The sequence below is a fragment of the Propithecus coquereli genome, unplaced genomic scaffold (genome assembly GCF_000956105.1).
Source record: "Propithecus coquereli isolate 6110/MARCELLA unplaced genomic scaffold, Pcoq_1.0 Scaffold104, whole genome shotgun sequence".
In the NCBI taxonomy this organism is placed as follows: domain Eukaryota; kingdom Metazoa; phylum Chordata; class Mammalia; order Primates; family Indriidae; genus Propithecus; species Propithecus coquereli.
The window spans coordinates 4,300,448-4,320,078 of NW_012134303.1; the positions used below are offsets into that span (position 1 = coordinate 4,300,448).

General features: G+C 35.0%; 1 protein-coding gene and 1 pseudogene across 1 annotated transcript in view; one reads left to right on the forward strand and one right to left on the reverse strand.

Moving 5' to 3' along the window:
• The window catches only part of RBM41 (RNA binding motif protein 41), a 48,282-nt gene that overhangs the window by 14,646 nt on the left and 14,005 nt on the right, over positions 1 to 19,631 (reverse strand). Inside the window, exon 5 of the mRNA XM_012644805.1 lies at positions 4,009 to 4,412. Coding sequence (XP_012500259.1) covers positions 4,009 to 4,412 — 404 coding nt within the window. The remainder of the gene's footprint in view (positions 1 to 4,008; positions 4,413 to 19,631) is intronic.
• On the forward strand, positions 13,627 to 13,992 carry LOC105810779 (annotated as a pseudogene).

Below are 19,631 nucleotides of genomic sequence, written 5' to 3' on the forward strand. Positions count from 1 at the left end.
TTGTAAGTGTCAGAGGTTTCAATTTCCTGTAGTGTCTTTTTGTCTCCCTTGTTTCCTTTGGGTTTCCTTAAAAACTGTATAAATAGTCTGAACCTTGCAGGTCTTTCAGCTGTAATCCAGTTATAATAATGAAGCCCTATTGATGTGGTAGCTAGGTGTGGGAGAAGGGGAGGCATTCTGTAATACTATGACTAAATCTCAACCTGTAACCTTCACAAATGTTTCACAGCTTTTCTCTCTCTCGCTGTCTCTCTTTCTCAATAGGAAGGCTAGAACAGTCTGGAGTTGGATATGGCTTTGGTAAAGTTGTTTTCCTTGCTGGGTAGCCCTTTGCTATGTAGAAAGTTCTGAATATACTTCAAAATGATTACTTTTTCTCTCCCCATGCCAGAAACAAGAGATTTTTTTTTTTCTTAGCTCTTTAGCTTGAGAACCTGCTGGGGTTCTTAGAAGTAAAAGTCCTTCAAGACTGCAGCCCCCAGGAGTTTTGTCACTTCCACACTAGTCTATACTCTGCCTCCAGCAATTTGTCAAAGCTACTGCATAAGTGTTCCTACCAGTTTATAGCTCCAGTGCCTTCTCCTCCCGATAAGCAGATCTGGGATGCGATTTTCTCTAATTGCCTGTCTCTCCAGATTTTGGTATTGCACTTGTTCCTGTGACTTCAATTTTCTGATGGGTCCAAGTAAAGTCACTGAGTTTTAGTTCGTTTAGCTGTTTTTCTTATTGTACGATAGAGTGATGAGTTCCAAGCACTTTACATATTGAAGCTGAAAAGAGAAGTCTGCAACTGCATTTTTATTCAAAATTATGTTTGTGAATTTCATCCACACTGATACCTATAATTCTATTTTATCCATTTTCTCTGTGTAGTATTCTATTTTATGAACATACCATGCTTTATCTGCTCTCCTGCTAATGAACATGTATGTTGTTTAAAAAAAATGCTACAACAAGCATCATTATAACATCCCTTAATGTGCATGCGTAAGAGTTTCTCTAGGATAGACACCAAGGAGTGAGACTGCTGACTTACAGTATACAAACATGTTCAATTTTACTATCTATTGCCACAATATTCTTTTTGTTTTTTTGTTTTTAGAGACGGAGTCTCACTCTGTCGCCCAGGTTGGGGTGCATTGGGACAGTCATAACTCACTGTAGCCTCACACTCCTGTGCTCAAGAGGTCCTTCTGCTTCAGCCTTCTGAGTAGTCAGGACTATAGGCAAGTGCCACCATGCCTGGTTAATTTTTAAATTTTTTTTGGTAGAGATGGGGGTCTCACTATGTTGCCCAGGCTGGTCTCGAACTCCTGGCCTCAAGCAACCTCCTGCCTCAGCCTCTGAAGGTGCTGGGATTACATGTGTGAGCCACCATGCCCGCCCTGCCACAATATTCTTGAAAGTGGTTGTACTCATTTACATTCCCCCTGGCAGTTTATTAGTGTTCTATTGTTCCATATGTTTACCAATACTTGGCATTGTTAGGGCTTTAAATACACACCAACATCCTGAATGTTAAATGGTATACATTATTGTGGTTTTATTTTGCATTTCCCTGATTACTAATGACATTTCTTAAATTTATTAGTCATTTATGTTTTTGCCTCTGTAAATTGCCTGTTTGTACCTTCTGCCCATTTTTATTGGGTTGTTTGTGTTTTTCTTATTGATTTGTAGGGAAATATTTCCTTAAAATGACTCAAAAAGCACAAACTATTGAATGAAATAATGATAATTTGATAACTTTAAAATGAAAGACTTCTACTCAACAAAAGACATCAGAAACTATATTAAAAGGTAAACTACCCACCCACTGGGAGAAGATATTTGCTAAATAAATAGCAAGGATTTATACCCAGAATTTTAAAATAATCTCTATAAATAAATATGAAAAAACAAATATGATCAAATAATGGGCAAAGGAATGGAACAGGTAACTCACAGAGTGTTGCTGAATGGCTAACAAATGCATGAATACATGCATAAACTCACTGGAAATCAAGAACATGCAAATTAAAACAATGACATACGTTTTCAAACATATTCATCTGGCAAAATAAAGAGTTTAATATTCCCAAGTTTTGGCAAGAATGTGAAAGGAATCTCTAAACCCTGCTCACTGGAAGTTGAAGATATACATACCCTATACACAGTGATTTCACTTTGAGGTATACAACCCAGAACAGTAATTTTTAAAATGTTACTCTCAGACCACCAGCATCAGCATCTCTTGGGAACTTGCTGGAAATGCAAATTCTCAGGCCCCAATCCAGGTCTATTGAGTCAAAAATTCTAGGAGTAGAGCCCAGCGTGTTTCAGCAAGTCCTCTAGGTGACTCTGATGCACACTAATATTTGAGAACCACTGCAACAGAGTGACACTTTCCCAACTTTTTTTTACTAAGATCTACAGGAAGAATAAAAACCTACATTGTGGCCCATACACATCTCTCTCACACATACAGACACACATAAAATAAAAGATTTAAGAAACAGTAATTACCCTAACTGTATGGAATGCATTTTGATATTTCTATTCTATTCTAATTCGTTTCATCAAAAAAAAAAAATCTGCTGGTTTTAAACTTCTGACTGCAACCTAAGTTTGAAAAACACTGTCCTAGATAAACTCTTGTATATGTGCAACAAGACATATGTACAATAATATTTGTTGCAGAATTGTCTGTAATAGCAAAATAATGTAAAGGACAATCTTCAGGAAAATGGATAAATAAATATTGGTTTATTCCTACAATGGAATACTATATAGCTCCTTATATCATTTGAAACAAATTTCAAAAATTTTATGTATATTGAGTTAAAAAATAAGTTATAGAAAGATACGTAGAGTATATGATCTATATAGTTTTAAAATGTATAAAACTATCTTTTAAAAATGTACAGTTATATAGTAAAAAATATAAAAATGTGTATGGGAATGGTAAATAGTGAATTCAGGATAGTGGTTACATCTGGAAAGGAGAAAGGGATTGGTGAGGGATACATGTAAGTCTTCAGGTATATTTATAATGCTTTATTTTTTTAACTAAAACATGGAAACTATTGGGAATTGATAAAGATTGGTAAAGATTAGCTGAGTATACAGGTGTTTGCTATATTATTTTATATAACTTTTGGTATATTAGTAACATTTCATAATAAAAAGTAAATAAAAATGAAGCTACCCTTGAACTAACAGCAAGAATATATTAGAAATTCAATCATTCAAAGGAAACTATTTTAATATCCTTCTTCTACAATGGTTTTTTAAAAAAAATTCAGGGACAGTTAGAAACTATTTAAATTAGATACAACAAAGTATATGCTCCAGGGGCTTGTGTTGCCTCTTTGGGTAACACGGTAATGAAGAATTTTCCATTCCAGATGTAACATATAGCATGAATGTGAAATAATGATTTGATCAATAAAACAAGGACTACTTACAATATTACTTGGTTATATGTCTTCCAATTTCTCAAAGCTTAGAGGACCTGCGCTTTTACGTTGCTGCTTTGCTAATAGTAACTTAAGTCATATGTCATATGAAAGCCAGGTGGAGCATTCTGAAGAGAAAGCTCATGTGGTAATAGTAAACCCTACTCACAATCAGGCAGTCAATTTATTTATTGACTAATTCCAAAGGCACCATGGCTACCAGCTATGATAGTCCTATGAATACTACTTGATTATTACTAGCCTAGGAAATTGGAGGTTACTTTTCCTTCAATTCAGGGCTTCTAAGTAGGTAATAGACTAGAGTCCCATCAAGACTTCTTTAAAATTCTAAGTGTAGTTTAGGATCTTAGAAAGCACAAAGAACATTATAGGAAATATGCTACTTATATAGTATACAGAGAAGGAATAATCAAGGTCAAGGATAAACACAATCACTGTGCTTATGTTACGATTCTTTGGTATAATCAAAGCTAATTTAAAAGTATTAATTTAGGTAGAGATAAATAAAAGTGAAAACAACCCATGTTGTTTTTCTTGGTTTGGCCTATACCTTGTTTGGCTCCCCTGGATTATATGAAGAAAACATAGGCATTTTTCGGATCTCTTCCTCTGACAAACGATTTCTCTGGATCTCATCTTCTGGGACAAATTCTATTGGCTGCGTCAGCTTCTTAGGCCCAGTCCAACACTGCTCAGGTGAATAATCAATAACTTTTGCCACATGGAGACTAGGACCTTTACCCTGTGCTGCCTGTTTTCCCTCGTCCTGGAGTAATGACGGGATCTCAGCTGTGCCACTATCACCCACTGATGTAGCTGAGACCAGTGAGTGGGAAGCAAAGGGTTCACCTCTCATAAGTTGGAACTCTTCAAGACGTTTTTTCATTATCATCTCTTGGTAAAAACTTTCCAGGTTGTTCATGGGATCACCTTTGTTCTTCTTTTGGGGTTCATCTGGATCAAGACAAAGAGACAGGGAAGTTCTACAACGCCTACCAATACAACCTTTGACAAATTAATAAAAATTAAATCCTAGATCTCAGATATAGAAACTCTGCTGGGGCAGATCTTTACAACCTGTGACACATGACAATAGTATATAGCTATCTTATTACATTGCATCTCAAGCAAGGCCAGAACTATGGTGAGGCAAGTGAGGCACCTAAGACTCAGGGTCATGCAAGTATGTGCACCTCTAACTGATAAGGATGTTTCAAAAATATAATCAGTGTGGCATTATATGTTTCACAAAATTAATAATTCCTTATCATTATCTAACACCAAGTTCATATTCAAATTGCCCTGATTATCTCAAAGATATTGTTTTACATTTGGTTATATTTGATTTAGGATCTAAACCAGCCTTTGGCTAATATATTTCTTAAGTCTTTTTTATTTTAAAACAGTACCTCTTCCCTCCCACCCCTCTAGCTCATTTCCCTCCCATCCACTGATTTGTTAGAGAAGCCACATTTATTCTATGAACACGTGGATTTGATGAATTATTTCTCGATGAGTGTTGTTTAACTCGTTCCTTTAATCCCCTCTATTTCTTGGCAGTTAAATCTAGAACTATGCTATCTAATACAGCAGCCACTGGTCACATGTGTCCATTTAAATTAATTTTAAAGTATCAGTTCCTCAGCCAAACTTATCACATTTCAAGTACTCAACAGCCATATGTGGCTAGTGGATACCATATTGGACAGATAGAAAAAAACTATTAACATCATGGCAGAAAGTGGTATTGGACAGTGCTGATCTAGAGGTTTGATTAGATGTAAGTTCAATATTTTTAGGCAAGAATCCTTCATAGATGTGTATTTCCTATTGCATCATGTCATAAGACACATAAATATTTGGTGGTCCCATTTTTAGTGACACTGAAATTGATCAGTGGAGTGAGGTGGTGTTACTTTCATCTATCCATTAAGTTCTACCATTTACCTTTCACCGAATGAGTTTTATATCCATTGATGACCATTGCCTAGATCTATTAATTTATTAAGAGTTATAAAATGAATGGGTTTTCCTAATTTTATTATTTCTTTTTTATTTATTATCTGAAATTCTATAATGAACTTACCATCATCAACTATTTGGTTTCCTAAAATGCAGTTCATATAGGAAAGGCAGGATAAATGCTTGATTCTTTCCATTATTTACCAATTATGAGAGTAATAAGTTGGTACCTTAGAAATCTCCAATGGTGACCAAATATTTTCATATATTTCATGTGTGTCAATTAAATGTAGTCAATATTCTTTTTAGTGGCTCAATTATCCTACTTAGGACCTTCAAATAGGCTTCTGTATTGCTTCCTGGTCTTCTGGCACAGCAAGATATCCCAAGCTCATCTTGCATACTTCCTAACCCAAACCTGGAATATTTCTCCAAGGACCCCTGATTCCTTTCAGTGGGAAGTGGTATTTAGAAATTACAGTGTGTTGCTAGGTGTGCTCGCTGCTGTTGAGTTGTTGCTTCTAGGCATTTTCAGTGTATAAAGTTAGGACATTTTTTAAGAGAAAAATAAATAATGAGTTCATATTGATATTTCCAATTCAAATTTAAGATCATAAGGTTTTTACTTAAATTCCTTGATTTTGGACTTCTATCTCTTTCTCTTCTTTGTATGCTTAAAATAACATTAGCAAAATTATTTATTAGCTTCTTCCTAGAATATACTTATAGAATTTTAAAATGTCAACAATACTAATATGACCATCAACAATAAAACTACTAAATACAGTTTTATATTTCCTTGCAGTTGTCCTTAGATAATATTTCATTAGAAATATACAAATGTTGTTTTAAATTCACTTTAAGTAATTGTTTTCTCTGTGTGATTATGCTACCAACTTTATATATCATTAGGTTCATTTACTTTAGGTAGTTTTTGAATTTTAGGGATTATTTTACTTTTGATTAAATTTTTTAATTTTGCAAAACATTTACATGGATCTAAGGTGAAAATTGCTATACAGTACCTTCACAGACGTCTCACTTCCACCTCTGTCCCCTTTATCCCCTTCCCTTCTTTCCCCATAAATAATATTTTCATTATGTTTTAGCTTATGGTTTTATTGTTTCTTTTTTGAAAATATAAGCAAACAGGCACACACACACACACACACAAAATTCATTAGTTATACGCCTCTCCTACATAAAGTAACTTACTATAAACACTATTCTACAACTTACTTTTTTGTACTGAACAATATATTCTGGAGATAATTCCATATTAATGTGTAGAGCTCTTCTTCTTTTTGTGTCTGCGAAGTACTCCATTGTGTGGATGTACCATAGTTTTATTCCACTATTCCCCTACTGATACACATTGGTCTTGTATCCAATCTTATGTTGTTATGAATAATACCCTGACAGACAGCCTTCTGCACACAGAATTTGGTATTTTTCCAGTATATTTTTGAAACAGATTTTAAGAAGTGGAATTGCTGATACAAAAAGTAAATGTATATATAATTTTTCTATATATTGTTAAATTTCACTCTGTAGGAGTTATACTATTCTGTATTTCCACCAGCAAGGCACAGGAGTAGTGATGGAAGTATTTCTTAAGCCACAAAAAGAGGCCGAGTGTGGTGGCTCACACCTGTTATCCTATCACTCTAGGAGGCTGAGGTGGGAGGATTGCTTGAGCTCAGGAGTTCAAGACCAGCCTGAGCCAAGAGTGAGATCCTGTCTCTACTAAAAATAGAAAAAATTAGCCAGGCGTGGTGGTGTGTGCCTGTAGTCTCAGCTACTTGGGAGGCTGAGGCAGGAGGATCGCTTGAGCCTAGGAGTTTGAGGTTGCTGTGAGCTAGGCTGACCCCATGGCACTCTAGCCTGGGCAACAGAGCGGGACTCTGTCTCAAAAAAGAAAAGACACAAAAAGCGCTAATCTTTAAGGAAAACATTGATAAATTCAACTATATTAAAATTAAGAACTTCTGTTCAGTAAAATGTCATAAAGAGATGGAAAAGAAAAGCCAAAGAATAGAAAATGTTATTTGCTACACAAAAAACTATTACAGAACTTCAATCTAGAATATATAAATAACTCCTACAAATTAATAAGAAAAAGATAGATGACCATTAGGAAAATTGGCAAAATATTGAAGAGATGTCTCACAAAAGAAGAAATACACATAGCTAATAAATATATGCAAAAGTGCTCAACCACATTAGAATTCAGGGAAATGCAATTTAGGAAGGGGATGAGATACTGATAGAAAACTGACATATTGGCAAAAATTAAAAAGAATGCTAATATCACATGTCAGTGAGACTGAAGAGCAACTAGTACCCTCATATATTGCTGGTAGGAATGTGCAGCCACAGTGCTAATCAGTATGACATTATCTACTAATGGTGAATATATGTTCGATATATAGCCCATCGATTCTACTCCCACATATATACCTTAGAAAAATGTGGGCATATATGTATGAGGACATGATAAGAAGAATTTTCAGATCAGTGCTATTTATAATTGCCTAGAACTAGCAAAAATACAAATGTCTAAGAAGAAGTATAAAATTCTGGTAAATTTCTATAATGAAATACTATAACCCATAAGTAGCAAATTTTAGCTACATATGTCCAAGTAAATGAAAATACTAATGTATATACTCAAAAATACTTATTCAGTGACTATTTTGAGCCAGGCATTATTATGGGTTCTTGGAGTACATCAATAAATAAAGAGCCATACTTTCACAGAACTAAGTAAATTATATAGTATGTTAGAAGGTTATGAATGCTATGAAAAAGAAAAAAATACAGTAGGGTAAGATTGAAAGAACTATGGGGTAGTAGTAATGATGGTTACAATTTTAATGTTGATCTGGATAGGTCTCATTGAGAAGGTTACATTTGAGTGAAGACCTGAAGAAAGTAAGAGCATATATCATGCTGATACTAGAGCAAGGGCCCGAGGTAGGAGTGTTTCAAAAAATTTAATAAGACTGAAATCATACAAAGTATGTTCTCTAACTACAATGAACTTACATTAGGGATCCACTATTGTAAGAAATATGGAAAAACACAAATATTTGGAAATTAAACATCACATTTCTACATAACTCATGGGTCAAATAACTCACAAAGGAAAATCTAAAAATATTTTGACCTGGATGAAAATGAAAACACAACATATCAAAATGTATGGATGCAGCTAAAACATTGCTGTATCCATGTGAGAGAAATCTATAGCTTTAAATGCCTGTTTCAGAAAAGAAGAATGGTTTCAAATTTGTAACCTGAGCTTCCAAGTTAGGAAACTATAAAAAGAGTAAACTAAACACAAAGCAAGCAGACAAAAGAAACTAATAAATATTAAGGAATAATCTTTTCTTGTAATAGAAAACAGAAAAATAGAGAAAATCAATTAAACTAAAAGCTGGTTCTTTGAAAAGTTTAACCGAATGATAAACCCCTAGCTAGAATGACCAAGAAAATAACAGAGAAGACAAAAATGACTAAAATTAAGAATTAAAGAAGAAACATCACTACTGACCCTACAGAAGTGAAAAACAATTATGCAGGAATATTAAGACTAACTTTAGGCCAGCAAATTAGAAAATTTATTTGAATGGACAAATTCATAGAAAGCTACAAATTACCAAAGCAGACTCAAGAAAGAGAACAGCTGAATAAACCTATAACAAGGAACAAAAAACAAGTAAAGAGGTTGAATCAGTAATCAAAAAACTACCCACAAAGAAAAACCCAGGTCCAGATGGCTTCATTGGAGAATTTTATTAAACACTTAAAGAAATAATACCAGTCTTGCACACTTTCAGAAAATAGAGGAAGAGGGAATACTTTACTATTCATTCTGTGATGTCAGTATAACACTGATACCAAGGCTAAACAAAGATATCACAAGAAAACCATAGACCAATATCCTTCATGAACATAGATGCAAAAATACTTAATAAAATATTAGCAAGCCTAATTCAGCAACATACAAAATGATTATATACTTATAAGTGGGACTTATCCCACAAATGAAAGATTAGTGTAACATCTAAAAATCAATTAATACAATATACCATATTAATAGATTAAACCTTAAACCACATGATCACCACAGTAGATACAGAAAAAATGTTAAACAAAATCCAAGATCCATTCAGAATATTAATAATAATAAAAAACCTCAATTAACTAGCAATAGAAGGGAATATCTTCAATCTGCCTATGGTAGGCTGAATAATGCCCCCCTCTAAAGATGTCTACATCCTAATCCATGGAATCTGTGAAAATGGTAAGTTATGTAGGAAACGGGAATCTGCAGATGTAGTTAAGTTAAGGATTTGAGATAGGGAGATTATCCCTATGCAGTATGGCCAATGTTCACAAGAGTCCTTATAAGAAGGAAGCATTAAGGTCAGAGATAGGAGATGTGATGACGGATGTAGAAGTTGGAGTAATGTGAGGAAGGGGCCATTAGCCAAGGAATGCAGGTGGCCTCTACAAGCTGGACAAGGCTCACCCAGAGACTCTAGGAGGAGTGCAGCCCTGTCAACATCTTGATCTTAGGACTTCTGACCTCTAGAATTGTAAGAGAAGAAATTTATATTGCTTTAAAACATGAAATTTATGGTAATTAGTTATAGCACCCATAGGAAAGTAATATACTGCCAAAGAGCATGCACAGAAAATCTAAAGCTAAGATCCTACTTAACGGTTAAAAATTGAATGCTTTCCCCTTAAGACTGGGAACAAGGCAAGTATGTTAGCTTTCACCACGTCCATTCAACACTGTACTGAAGGTTCTAGACAGTACAAGGAGGCAAAAAAAAAAATGGCATCCAGATGGGAAAGGAAGAAGTATTTATTCACAGGAAACATGATTGTTTTTATAGAAAATTCTAATGTATCCATAATAAAACTATTAGAACTAACAAAAGAGTTTAGTCACACGATATAAAATCAATATACAAAAATCAACTATATCCCTATACACTTGCATATAACAATCAGAAAAAATATGAAAACAATTATATTTGCAAGAGCATCCAAATCAATAAAATTCTTAGAAATAAATTCAATAAAAGCATAGGATGAAATTTAATAAAAGAACTATAACTAAAAACTACAAAACATTGCTGAAATAAATTGTAGAAGATCTAAATAAAGGAAGAGACATTCCATGTTCATGGATTAAAAGATTCATTATTAAAATGCAATTTTCCCCAAATGGAATTACAGATTCAACTAAATTCCAGTAGGCTTTTTTTTTTTTTGGTAGAAAAATTGACAAGCTGCTGCTAAAATTTACATGGAAATACAAAGGACCTAGAATAGAGAAATTGATTTTAAAAAAGAGAAATAAAGATGGAGGAATTACATTACCCAATTTCGAAACTTACAATTAATATAAGAGTACAGTAAAAGATTTATTTAGAGCATAAGGACAGGCATATAGATCAATGGAACCAAGTTGAATGTCCAGAAATAAATCCTTACATTTATGGTCAATTGATTTTTCCACAAAGGTTCCAAGACAATGGGGAAAATGATAGCCTTTATAACAAACAGTGCTAGACAATTGGATATCCACATACAAAAATATGAACTTGCACCCTTTACCTCATACCTAAAAGTTAACTCAAATGCATACTAGATCTAAATGTAAAAGCAAAGACTACAAATATTCTAGAAGAAAAAATAGGAGAATATCTTTCTGATGTTTAGTTCAACAAAGATTTCTTAGGTATGATACCAAAAGCATGTCATAAAATAGTAAATTGATAAACTGAACTTCATTAAAATTAAAAACTTTAATGCTTCAAAAGACACCATTAAGAAAACAAAAAGACAAACTACAGACTAGAAGAAAACATTTGCAAATCATATACCTTATAGAAGACTTATATTCAGAATACACAAAGAACTCTTACCGCTCAATACTAAGAAAACAACCCAATTAAATAAATGGACAAAAGGCTTGAACAGACATTTCGCCAAGGAAGACATATGAATAGCTAATAAGCACATGAAAAAGTCTTCAAGATTATTTGTTATTACAGAAATTCAAATTAAAACCACAATGTGGTATCAGTACACACACACTAATATGTCTGTAATAAAAAGACAAGTAATAACAAGTAAAATGGTACAATCGCATTAGAAAACAGTTAGGCAGTTCCTCAAATGGTTATACACAGAATTACCACATGACCCAGAAATTCCACTCATCCAAGAGAAATGAAAACACGTCCACACAAAAACTTGAGATGTTCAAAGCAACATTATTCATAACAGCCAAAAAGTAGAAACAACCTAAATGTCATAAAGCGGTGAAGAGATTAAAAAAGTGGTATGTCTACAAAATAGAAAACTAGCAACAAAAAGGAACAAATTGCTACAGACTTGCTACAACATGGATGAATCTCAAAAACGTTATGCTACCTGAAAGAAGCCGGATTCAAAAGACCACATACTGTAAGAGTCCATTTATATGAAATATTTAGAAAAGACAAATTTATACAGACAGAGGCTTGGGGTATATGTGGGAGTTATATACTGCAAGTAGGCACAAGGGAATTTTGCCAGGTGATGGAAATGTCCTAAAATTGGATTGTGGATTCCATCGTACAATTCTACAAACGTACTAAGAATCACTGAATTGAACACTTACAATAGGTGAATTTTATCATATGTAAATTATATACCTTAATAAAAATGCTTAAAAATAAATTATTCGGTCTCACAAAATGTGAGAAGGAATAGAAAACAGAAAATATATTGAAAGACATTAAAGAATAATTAAATTAATGGAAAGATAGCATGTTCACATTTGAAGATGTGAAGACTCACATTATAAATAGGTCAATTCACCTCAATTGATTTAAACACTAAATGGAATCCCAATCAAAATCATATAAAGGTTTGTGTACGGGTGTAAATTTGAAAAACTGATTCTAAAATTTACATGGAAAGACAAAGTATTAAAAGTAGTTGAAACACTTTTGAAGAACAGGTGGAAGAAATTATTCTGCTGTACCAGATATCAAAACATTAGAAAACTAGACTATATGATATTGATTCTAGAATAGCTAAAAAGACCAAAGGAACAAAAGAGAAAATCCAGAAGAACACCCATCCATATATGAACACCTAATATATATGATAGGGGTAGCAATACAGTAACAGCGCAGGGACATTTTCAATATTTGTTGTTAGAATAAAGGGCTATGTATATGAGGAGAAAAAGAAACTGAAACCCTTATTTATACCATATACATAAATCAATTCCAGGTGGATTAAAGACTTAAACATGAAAGACGAAAAACATAAAGCTTCTGGAATAAAGAGCAATATATTCCTGTACTCACAGTAGGGAAGGATTTATTAACCAAAGCACAAAAAGCACTAAGTATGAAGGAAAAATTAGTACATTTTATTACATAAAAAATGAAGAACTTCTGTTCATCAAAAGAGGCCACAAAGGTTGTGAAATAATAAACTACAAAATGGTACATTTTCAACATAATAACCAACAAAGAACAAGTATCTGCAATAATAAAAACACTTTTACAAATTTATAAGAAAATGCACCTAAAATTAGAGAAGAAAATTGGAGATAGAATATTCAGAATGTCTAACCCCAATTCAGAATGTATAACCCCAGCAGTTTCCTGGCTCCCTCCTCCCTGTAGGAAGGTACAATAGTAATCACTGAGATCTGCTATATCTTAAGGCTTTTGAGTTGAGCTATTGTTTGATACATACCTTAAGTGACCTCTGAACCAAGACTACATCTGGGCAAAGATACAAACAGATGGAAAGACATTCAGGCAGTCAATAGATATTTTCACATTTACTAAATGGGCAAAAGATTTGAATAGCCATTTCACAAAGGAGGCTGCCAAATGGTCAATAAATGTGTGAGAAGGTACCCAACATCATTAGTTATCAAGAAAATGAAATTAAAACCACAACAAAACAAACAAACAAGTTTGGACTCCTGAAAAAGTATCCATCCACATCCTAAAAGACAGAAACACACACACACACAAACACGAAGGCAGGAGAACTGAAGGCGGGGGAACTGTTCTAAAGCAAACTAAATGCAATGTGTGATCCCTGATTGTATCTTGGATTTAAAACTGAGCAATCTGCTCGTTCTTTCATTGCTGATAGCACACACGCAAACATGGTGAACGTTCCTAAAACCCGCCAGACTTTCTGTAAGAAATGTGGCAAGCACCAACGCCACAAAGTGACACAGTACAAGAAGGGCATGGATTCTCTGTATGCCCAGAAAAGCGGCGTTATGATAGGAAGCAGAGTGGCTATGGTGGGCAGACTAAGCCGATTTTCTGGAAAAAGGCTAAAACTACAAAGAAGATTATGCTGAGGCTTGAGTGTGTGGCGCCCAACTGCAGATCTAAGAGAATGCTGGCTATTAAGAGATGCAAGCATTTTGAACTGGGTGGAGATAAGAAGAGAAAGGGCCAAGTGATCCAGTTCTAAGCGTCTTCTGTTTTATTATGAAGACAATAAAATCTTGAGGTTATGTTAATTAAAAAAAATTGAGAAATATGATTATAAACTGTATATTAGATAGTATTAGAGCAACAATGTTAAATTCCTTAAGAGTGATCACAATACTGTGACTATATAGGAGAATGTCCCTGTTCTCAGTAGATACATAATGAAGTACTTGGGAGTAAAACTTTGTTATGCCTGAAACTTATTTCAAATAGTTTAGCAATAAACAAATTACATACACACATATTCATATAGAGGAAGAGAGAGGTAAAGCAAATGTGGCAAGTTGTCAACAGCTGGTGAATGTAGATGAAGGGTGTGGACGTATTCTTTCAATTTTTCCACACATTTGAAATTTTTCAAAAAAAAGGTTGAAGAAAATAACACTTGACTAGACTAAAAAATAAAGAGTAACATAAATAAATGTTAACTACTAATAAAAGGAAAAAAAGGAACACAATAAAATATGAGTAAATACTCATTAATTTGGAGTTTGACAACACCCAGTGTGGATAAGGATGTGGAACAACCTGAACGTTCCTGCCTGGTTGGTAGAATTTTAACTTGGGGAAATCCCTTCAGAAATTAGTTAATATCCATTAAAGTTGAAGATGTGCAAACTCTTCACCCCTCGAATTCCACTCCTAGACTATACCCTGAGAAACTCCTGCACACGTGTCCCAGCATACACGTACAAGAACGATCACAGTAGCAGGACTGATACTTACAGCCCTCCCAAATGGGAATAACTCCAATGTCCAACTATGGTAGAATAGATAAATAAGTTGTGGTAAATTCATATAAAGGAATACTATACTTCAATGAAAATTAATGAATTATGGCTACACATAGCAATATGGATAAATCTCACAAATATAATGTTAAGTAGAAAAGAAAGACCCAATAGACTACACACAGTGCAATTCATTGATAAAATGCTTAAACACAGGCAAAACTTTTATTTATTTATTTATTTATTTATTATTATTATTTTTTTTAAAAAACTCATTCCCCGTAGGGACTGTCAAAAATTGCCAATGCTGACTATATTGCAAGTCGTCATGATGGGGTATTGGGAGAAGTTTTCAATTAGCAATAATAACACCTTGGATAAACCTCATTGGCTACAATACTGCCACTGCGCAAAGCTAACACAGGCAAAACTAAACACTGTCTACTGCTGTGTGTACAGGTGGTATAAATATAAAGAAAATCAAGGAAATTATTATCACAAGTCAGGCAGTGGTTAGTTATATTTGGTGGGGAGAGGGTTGTGATTTGTGAGGGACATACAGGGGCTTTTGGAGTACTGGCAATGTTCTGTTTCTTGATCTGATTAAACATGTCTTAAGCACTGTTTGGCATGATCCATCTCATTATAAAAGAAATATGGCTTGCAAAAAAGTGAATAAGGAGTGAGAAAGTGGCAATAAGTAAAAGTACTGGGCTGAATAGTATACCCCCCAAGATTCATGCCTACTCAGAGCCTCAGAATATGACCTTATTGGGAAATAGGGTCTTTGCAAATATAATTAGCTAAGATGAGGTCATAGATTAGGGTGGGCCCTAAGTCCAATGATTCGTATTCTTGTTAGAAGGCCAGGTGAAGATACAGAGACACAGTCACACAGGGAGAATGCCATGTGATGACGGAGGTGGAGACTGGAGTGATGCATCTTCAAGCCAAAGACTGCTGGTAAACATCAGAAGCTAGGAGAAAGGCATGGAACAGATTCTCCCTCAGAGCTTCCAGAGGAACCAACCTTGCCAACACCTTGATTTTGTACTTCTAGCATCCATAACAGAGAGAGAATAAATTCCTGTTGTTTTAATCCACTCACTTTGTGGTACTTTGTTATGGTAGCCCTAGGAAACTAATACAGATTTTGGTACCAGAAAGTAGGATGCTGCTGTAACAAATACCTAAAAATGTGGAATTGGCTTTGGAATTGGGTAATGAGTAGAGGCTGGAAGAATTTTGAGGTGCTTGATAGTAAAAGCCTACATTGCTTGAGGAGACTGTTGGCAGAAATATGGATGTTAAAGATGATTCTCGTGAGGGCTTAGAAGGAAGTGAAGAGGACAATAGAGAAAGCTTCTGTCATCTTAGAGAACACACACACACACACACACACACACACACACACCATGAACAAAATGTTGCTAGAGCTATGAATGTTAAAGGGTGCTTTTGGTGAGGCCCTAGAAGGAAATGAAGAACATGTTACTGGACCCTGGAGGAAAGGTAATCTTTGTTATAAAAGTGGCAGAAACTTGGTGCTAAATTGAGTTCTGCTGTTGGGTGAAAAGTCCTTAAAAGTGATAAACTTGGATATTTAGCTGAGATTTTGAAGCAAAGCGTGGAAGATGTAGGCTTGTTTCTCTTTGATGCTTATTAATAAAGCAAGAGGGACAAGAGGTAAATTGAGGAAGGAACTGTTAAGAAAAAAGGAAACAGCACTTAATGATTGGGAAAATTCACAGCTGATCCAGATAGCATACTCTGGAAACAGGGCCAAAAGTGTAGCTGGACAAACCAACAAGATTAGGTGTGTGATTCATGGATCCAATCAACCATCTCAGCAGAAGCCAGGAACAGAGATGGGGTTATCTAGGAGGAATCTGTAGAGAACCCTCATGTCTAATGGTGTGGATCTCTTGACATATATGAGACTAACAAGGTTTTTGAGAATTTTACACCAGCAGACACAGTGCCAGTCTGGTGTGAAAGAGATAGAGAAAGGACAAAAATGAAGGAAGGAAGACTGCAAGAGCAAAGCCACACAGATGGAGTGGCCAGAGAGGATGGGACTGCAGCTGCCCTAGTGGGCTGAGAGGTGGGCCCAGAGGACAGAGCATTGAGCTTTCATCCCTTGAAAACCAATGGAATTTATGCTGCTGGGCTACACACTTACTTTAGACCAGTAACCCCTTTATTCCTTCTTTTTTGCCCTTTCAGAATTGTAATGTCTATCCTATGCCTGTCTCACCATTGTATATTGGAAGCAGAAAACTTGTTTTCTAGTTTCACAGGTCTCTGGATAGAGAGGAATTTTGCCCCAGGATGGACCATATCCAGAACCTCACCCATACCTGATTTAGATTTAGATAATGAGACTTAGAACTTTTAGATGAAATTTGGACTTATACTTGATGCTGGAATGGGTTAAGACTTTGGGGGATATTGTGATGCATGTGGACAGATGTGAATTTTTGGAGGCCAGAGGATGAACTATACTGGGTTGAATGGTATACCTCCAAAATTCAAGTTCATCTGGAGCACAGACTGTGAACTTATTTCGAAATAAGGTCTTTGCAGATGTAGTTGAATCAAGGTAAGGTAATACTCGATTAGTGCACACTAATCGGGCCCTAAATCCAATGACTGGTATCCTTATAAGAAGGCCATGTGAAGACAGATACAGACACACAGGGAAATTTCCATGTGATAACAGAGGCAGAGATCAGAATGATGCATCTACAAGCCAAGGAACACCAAGGATTGCTAGCAACTACCAGAAGCTAGAAGAGGCAAGGAAGGATACTCTCCTAGAGACTGCAGAGAGACCATGGCCCTGCTGACACCTTGACTTTAGACTTCTGGACTCCAGAACTATGGAAGGGATAAATTTCTATTATTCTAAGCCACCAGATTTGTGGTAATTTGTTATAGAAAGCACAAACTATTGATACCCACAAGAATATGAATGAAACTCAAAAGCATTATGTTAAACTAAAGAAATATATACACAAAGAATATATACTGTATGGTTCCAGTTATATGAAGTTCTAGAACAGGCAAAACTAATCTATGGTGGAAAAACAATCAAAACACTAGTTGCTCTGGGAGGGTGGGGTGGAAATTACTGGAAGTAAGTATGATGGAACTTCCTGGGGTGATGGTAATCTTCTGTGTTGATAGGGGTTAGGTTGCACAGATGCAGTGTGTACTGGAGATGGTCCAATGATTGTGTGCATCTATTCCCAACTCCATGTTCAGTGATGGCACACTGGCAGCTTAAAATTAGACACAATGGGAATATGAACATTATGGAAACTGGCAAATGATACAAATCAGGGCCTTTTTTTCTGGAGGGCTGGTTGTTAAACATCTATCAGTACATGACTACACAGATTTATATATTAATCAAAAGTCAGCAAATGAACACTGAAGATTTGTGCATTTAATTGCATGCAAAGTTTACAAAGAAAATATGTAAATAAATATTTAACTCTAGCTAACAATATGCATGCCAAAGTATTTGGGGGGCATGCATTTACATCACCAATTTTCTAAAATACATTAATAAAGTAAGATGGATTGATGGATAGAGGAATAGGTAGATATATGATAAGATATTAATGGTAGAATCTAGATGGTAATATAATGGTTTGTGATAAAATTTTTTCAACTTTTCTCCATGTTTGAAAATTTTCATTGAAAAAAAAGAATGAAAAATATTTTCCCATTTGAATATCAAAAAATATTAACATGCATTTAATACTATCTTTTTTAGGGCTTAAATTCTTATATTTCATTTTTTAAATTAACTGCTACTTATTATGGTACATAGTGAAAGAAGAGATCTAAATGTATTATTTGCTCAAGTAACTAAACAACTGAAGGGCATTTTTCATTTTTATCATTTGCTTTAGATAGTCCACGGTACGTATATGTACACCACGGAAACTGGCAAATGATACAAAATCATGTTAAAGTCCTGAAATGAAAGGGGTAATACTAGGGGTAACTGACTGAGGTCCCTTGGAAGATAAGAGGGATGGGATGCAGCACAAGGGTATAAAGATTAGCCTTAAGCAGGAAGGACTTCCCTAGCACTGAGTCAAGAGAGAAGAAAATGAGAGTTAGGGTGCAGAAGTTAGCAGAGAGTGAAGCAGGAAGTGGATGAAAGTTCTTGCTGATGGTAGTGTTTCCTTTGAAACAGGATGTTAGACTATCTGTTAAAAATGATGAAATAGAAGGATAGGAAAGAGTAATGAAGATCTAAAATAGTATTTATAAGGAATGAAATAGAGAGCTGACTAGGGACTAGGAGATAGATTGCTGAACAAGGGAGAAGACTCTAGACCAGGAGTGGGGAACCTGTGGCCTTCTGATTTCAAGATTGTTCTTTTTTAAGCACCAAAGGAGGCAAGAAAAGCTTCGTCTTTCTCTGCTGCACCCTTTTTAATAAAAGAATTTGTTCTATAAAATTTGGATTCAGTCAAAGGGCCACACTTAAGGACCTAGAAGGCCACATGTTACCTTAAGGCTGCAGAGATGAGGAACGTGTACAGGCATTCATCAACCAAGTTATATGATTTCTCTCTAGTTTTACCCAGAAGCCATGATGCAGAAATAGGGAAGGTAATTAGCTGCATTGATTTGAGGTTGAGGTTTTTGCTGGGTGGGTGTGACACATACACAAGGAAGCAAGGAGCATGATTCATTGTCAAGAATGTGGTTAAATAATGGATGATGAAGTCTATGTGAGATTTCAAAAGAAGAAGAAATGAGAAGGGGCTGACAGATTGGGAGAAAATAAAAAGGTCAAGGAACCAGAGATTTCAACAGGGTTGAAGAGATGGTATGATGGATGTAAGAGAGTTATGAGAGACAGAAGGATAAGGGAAAAGTTTTGGTCAGAGGGTATTAGATTGCGGTTT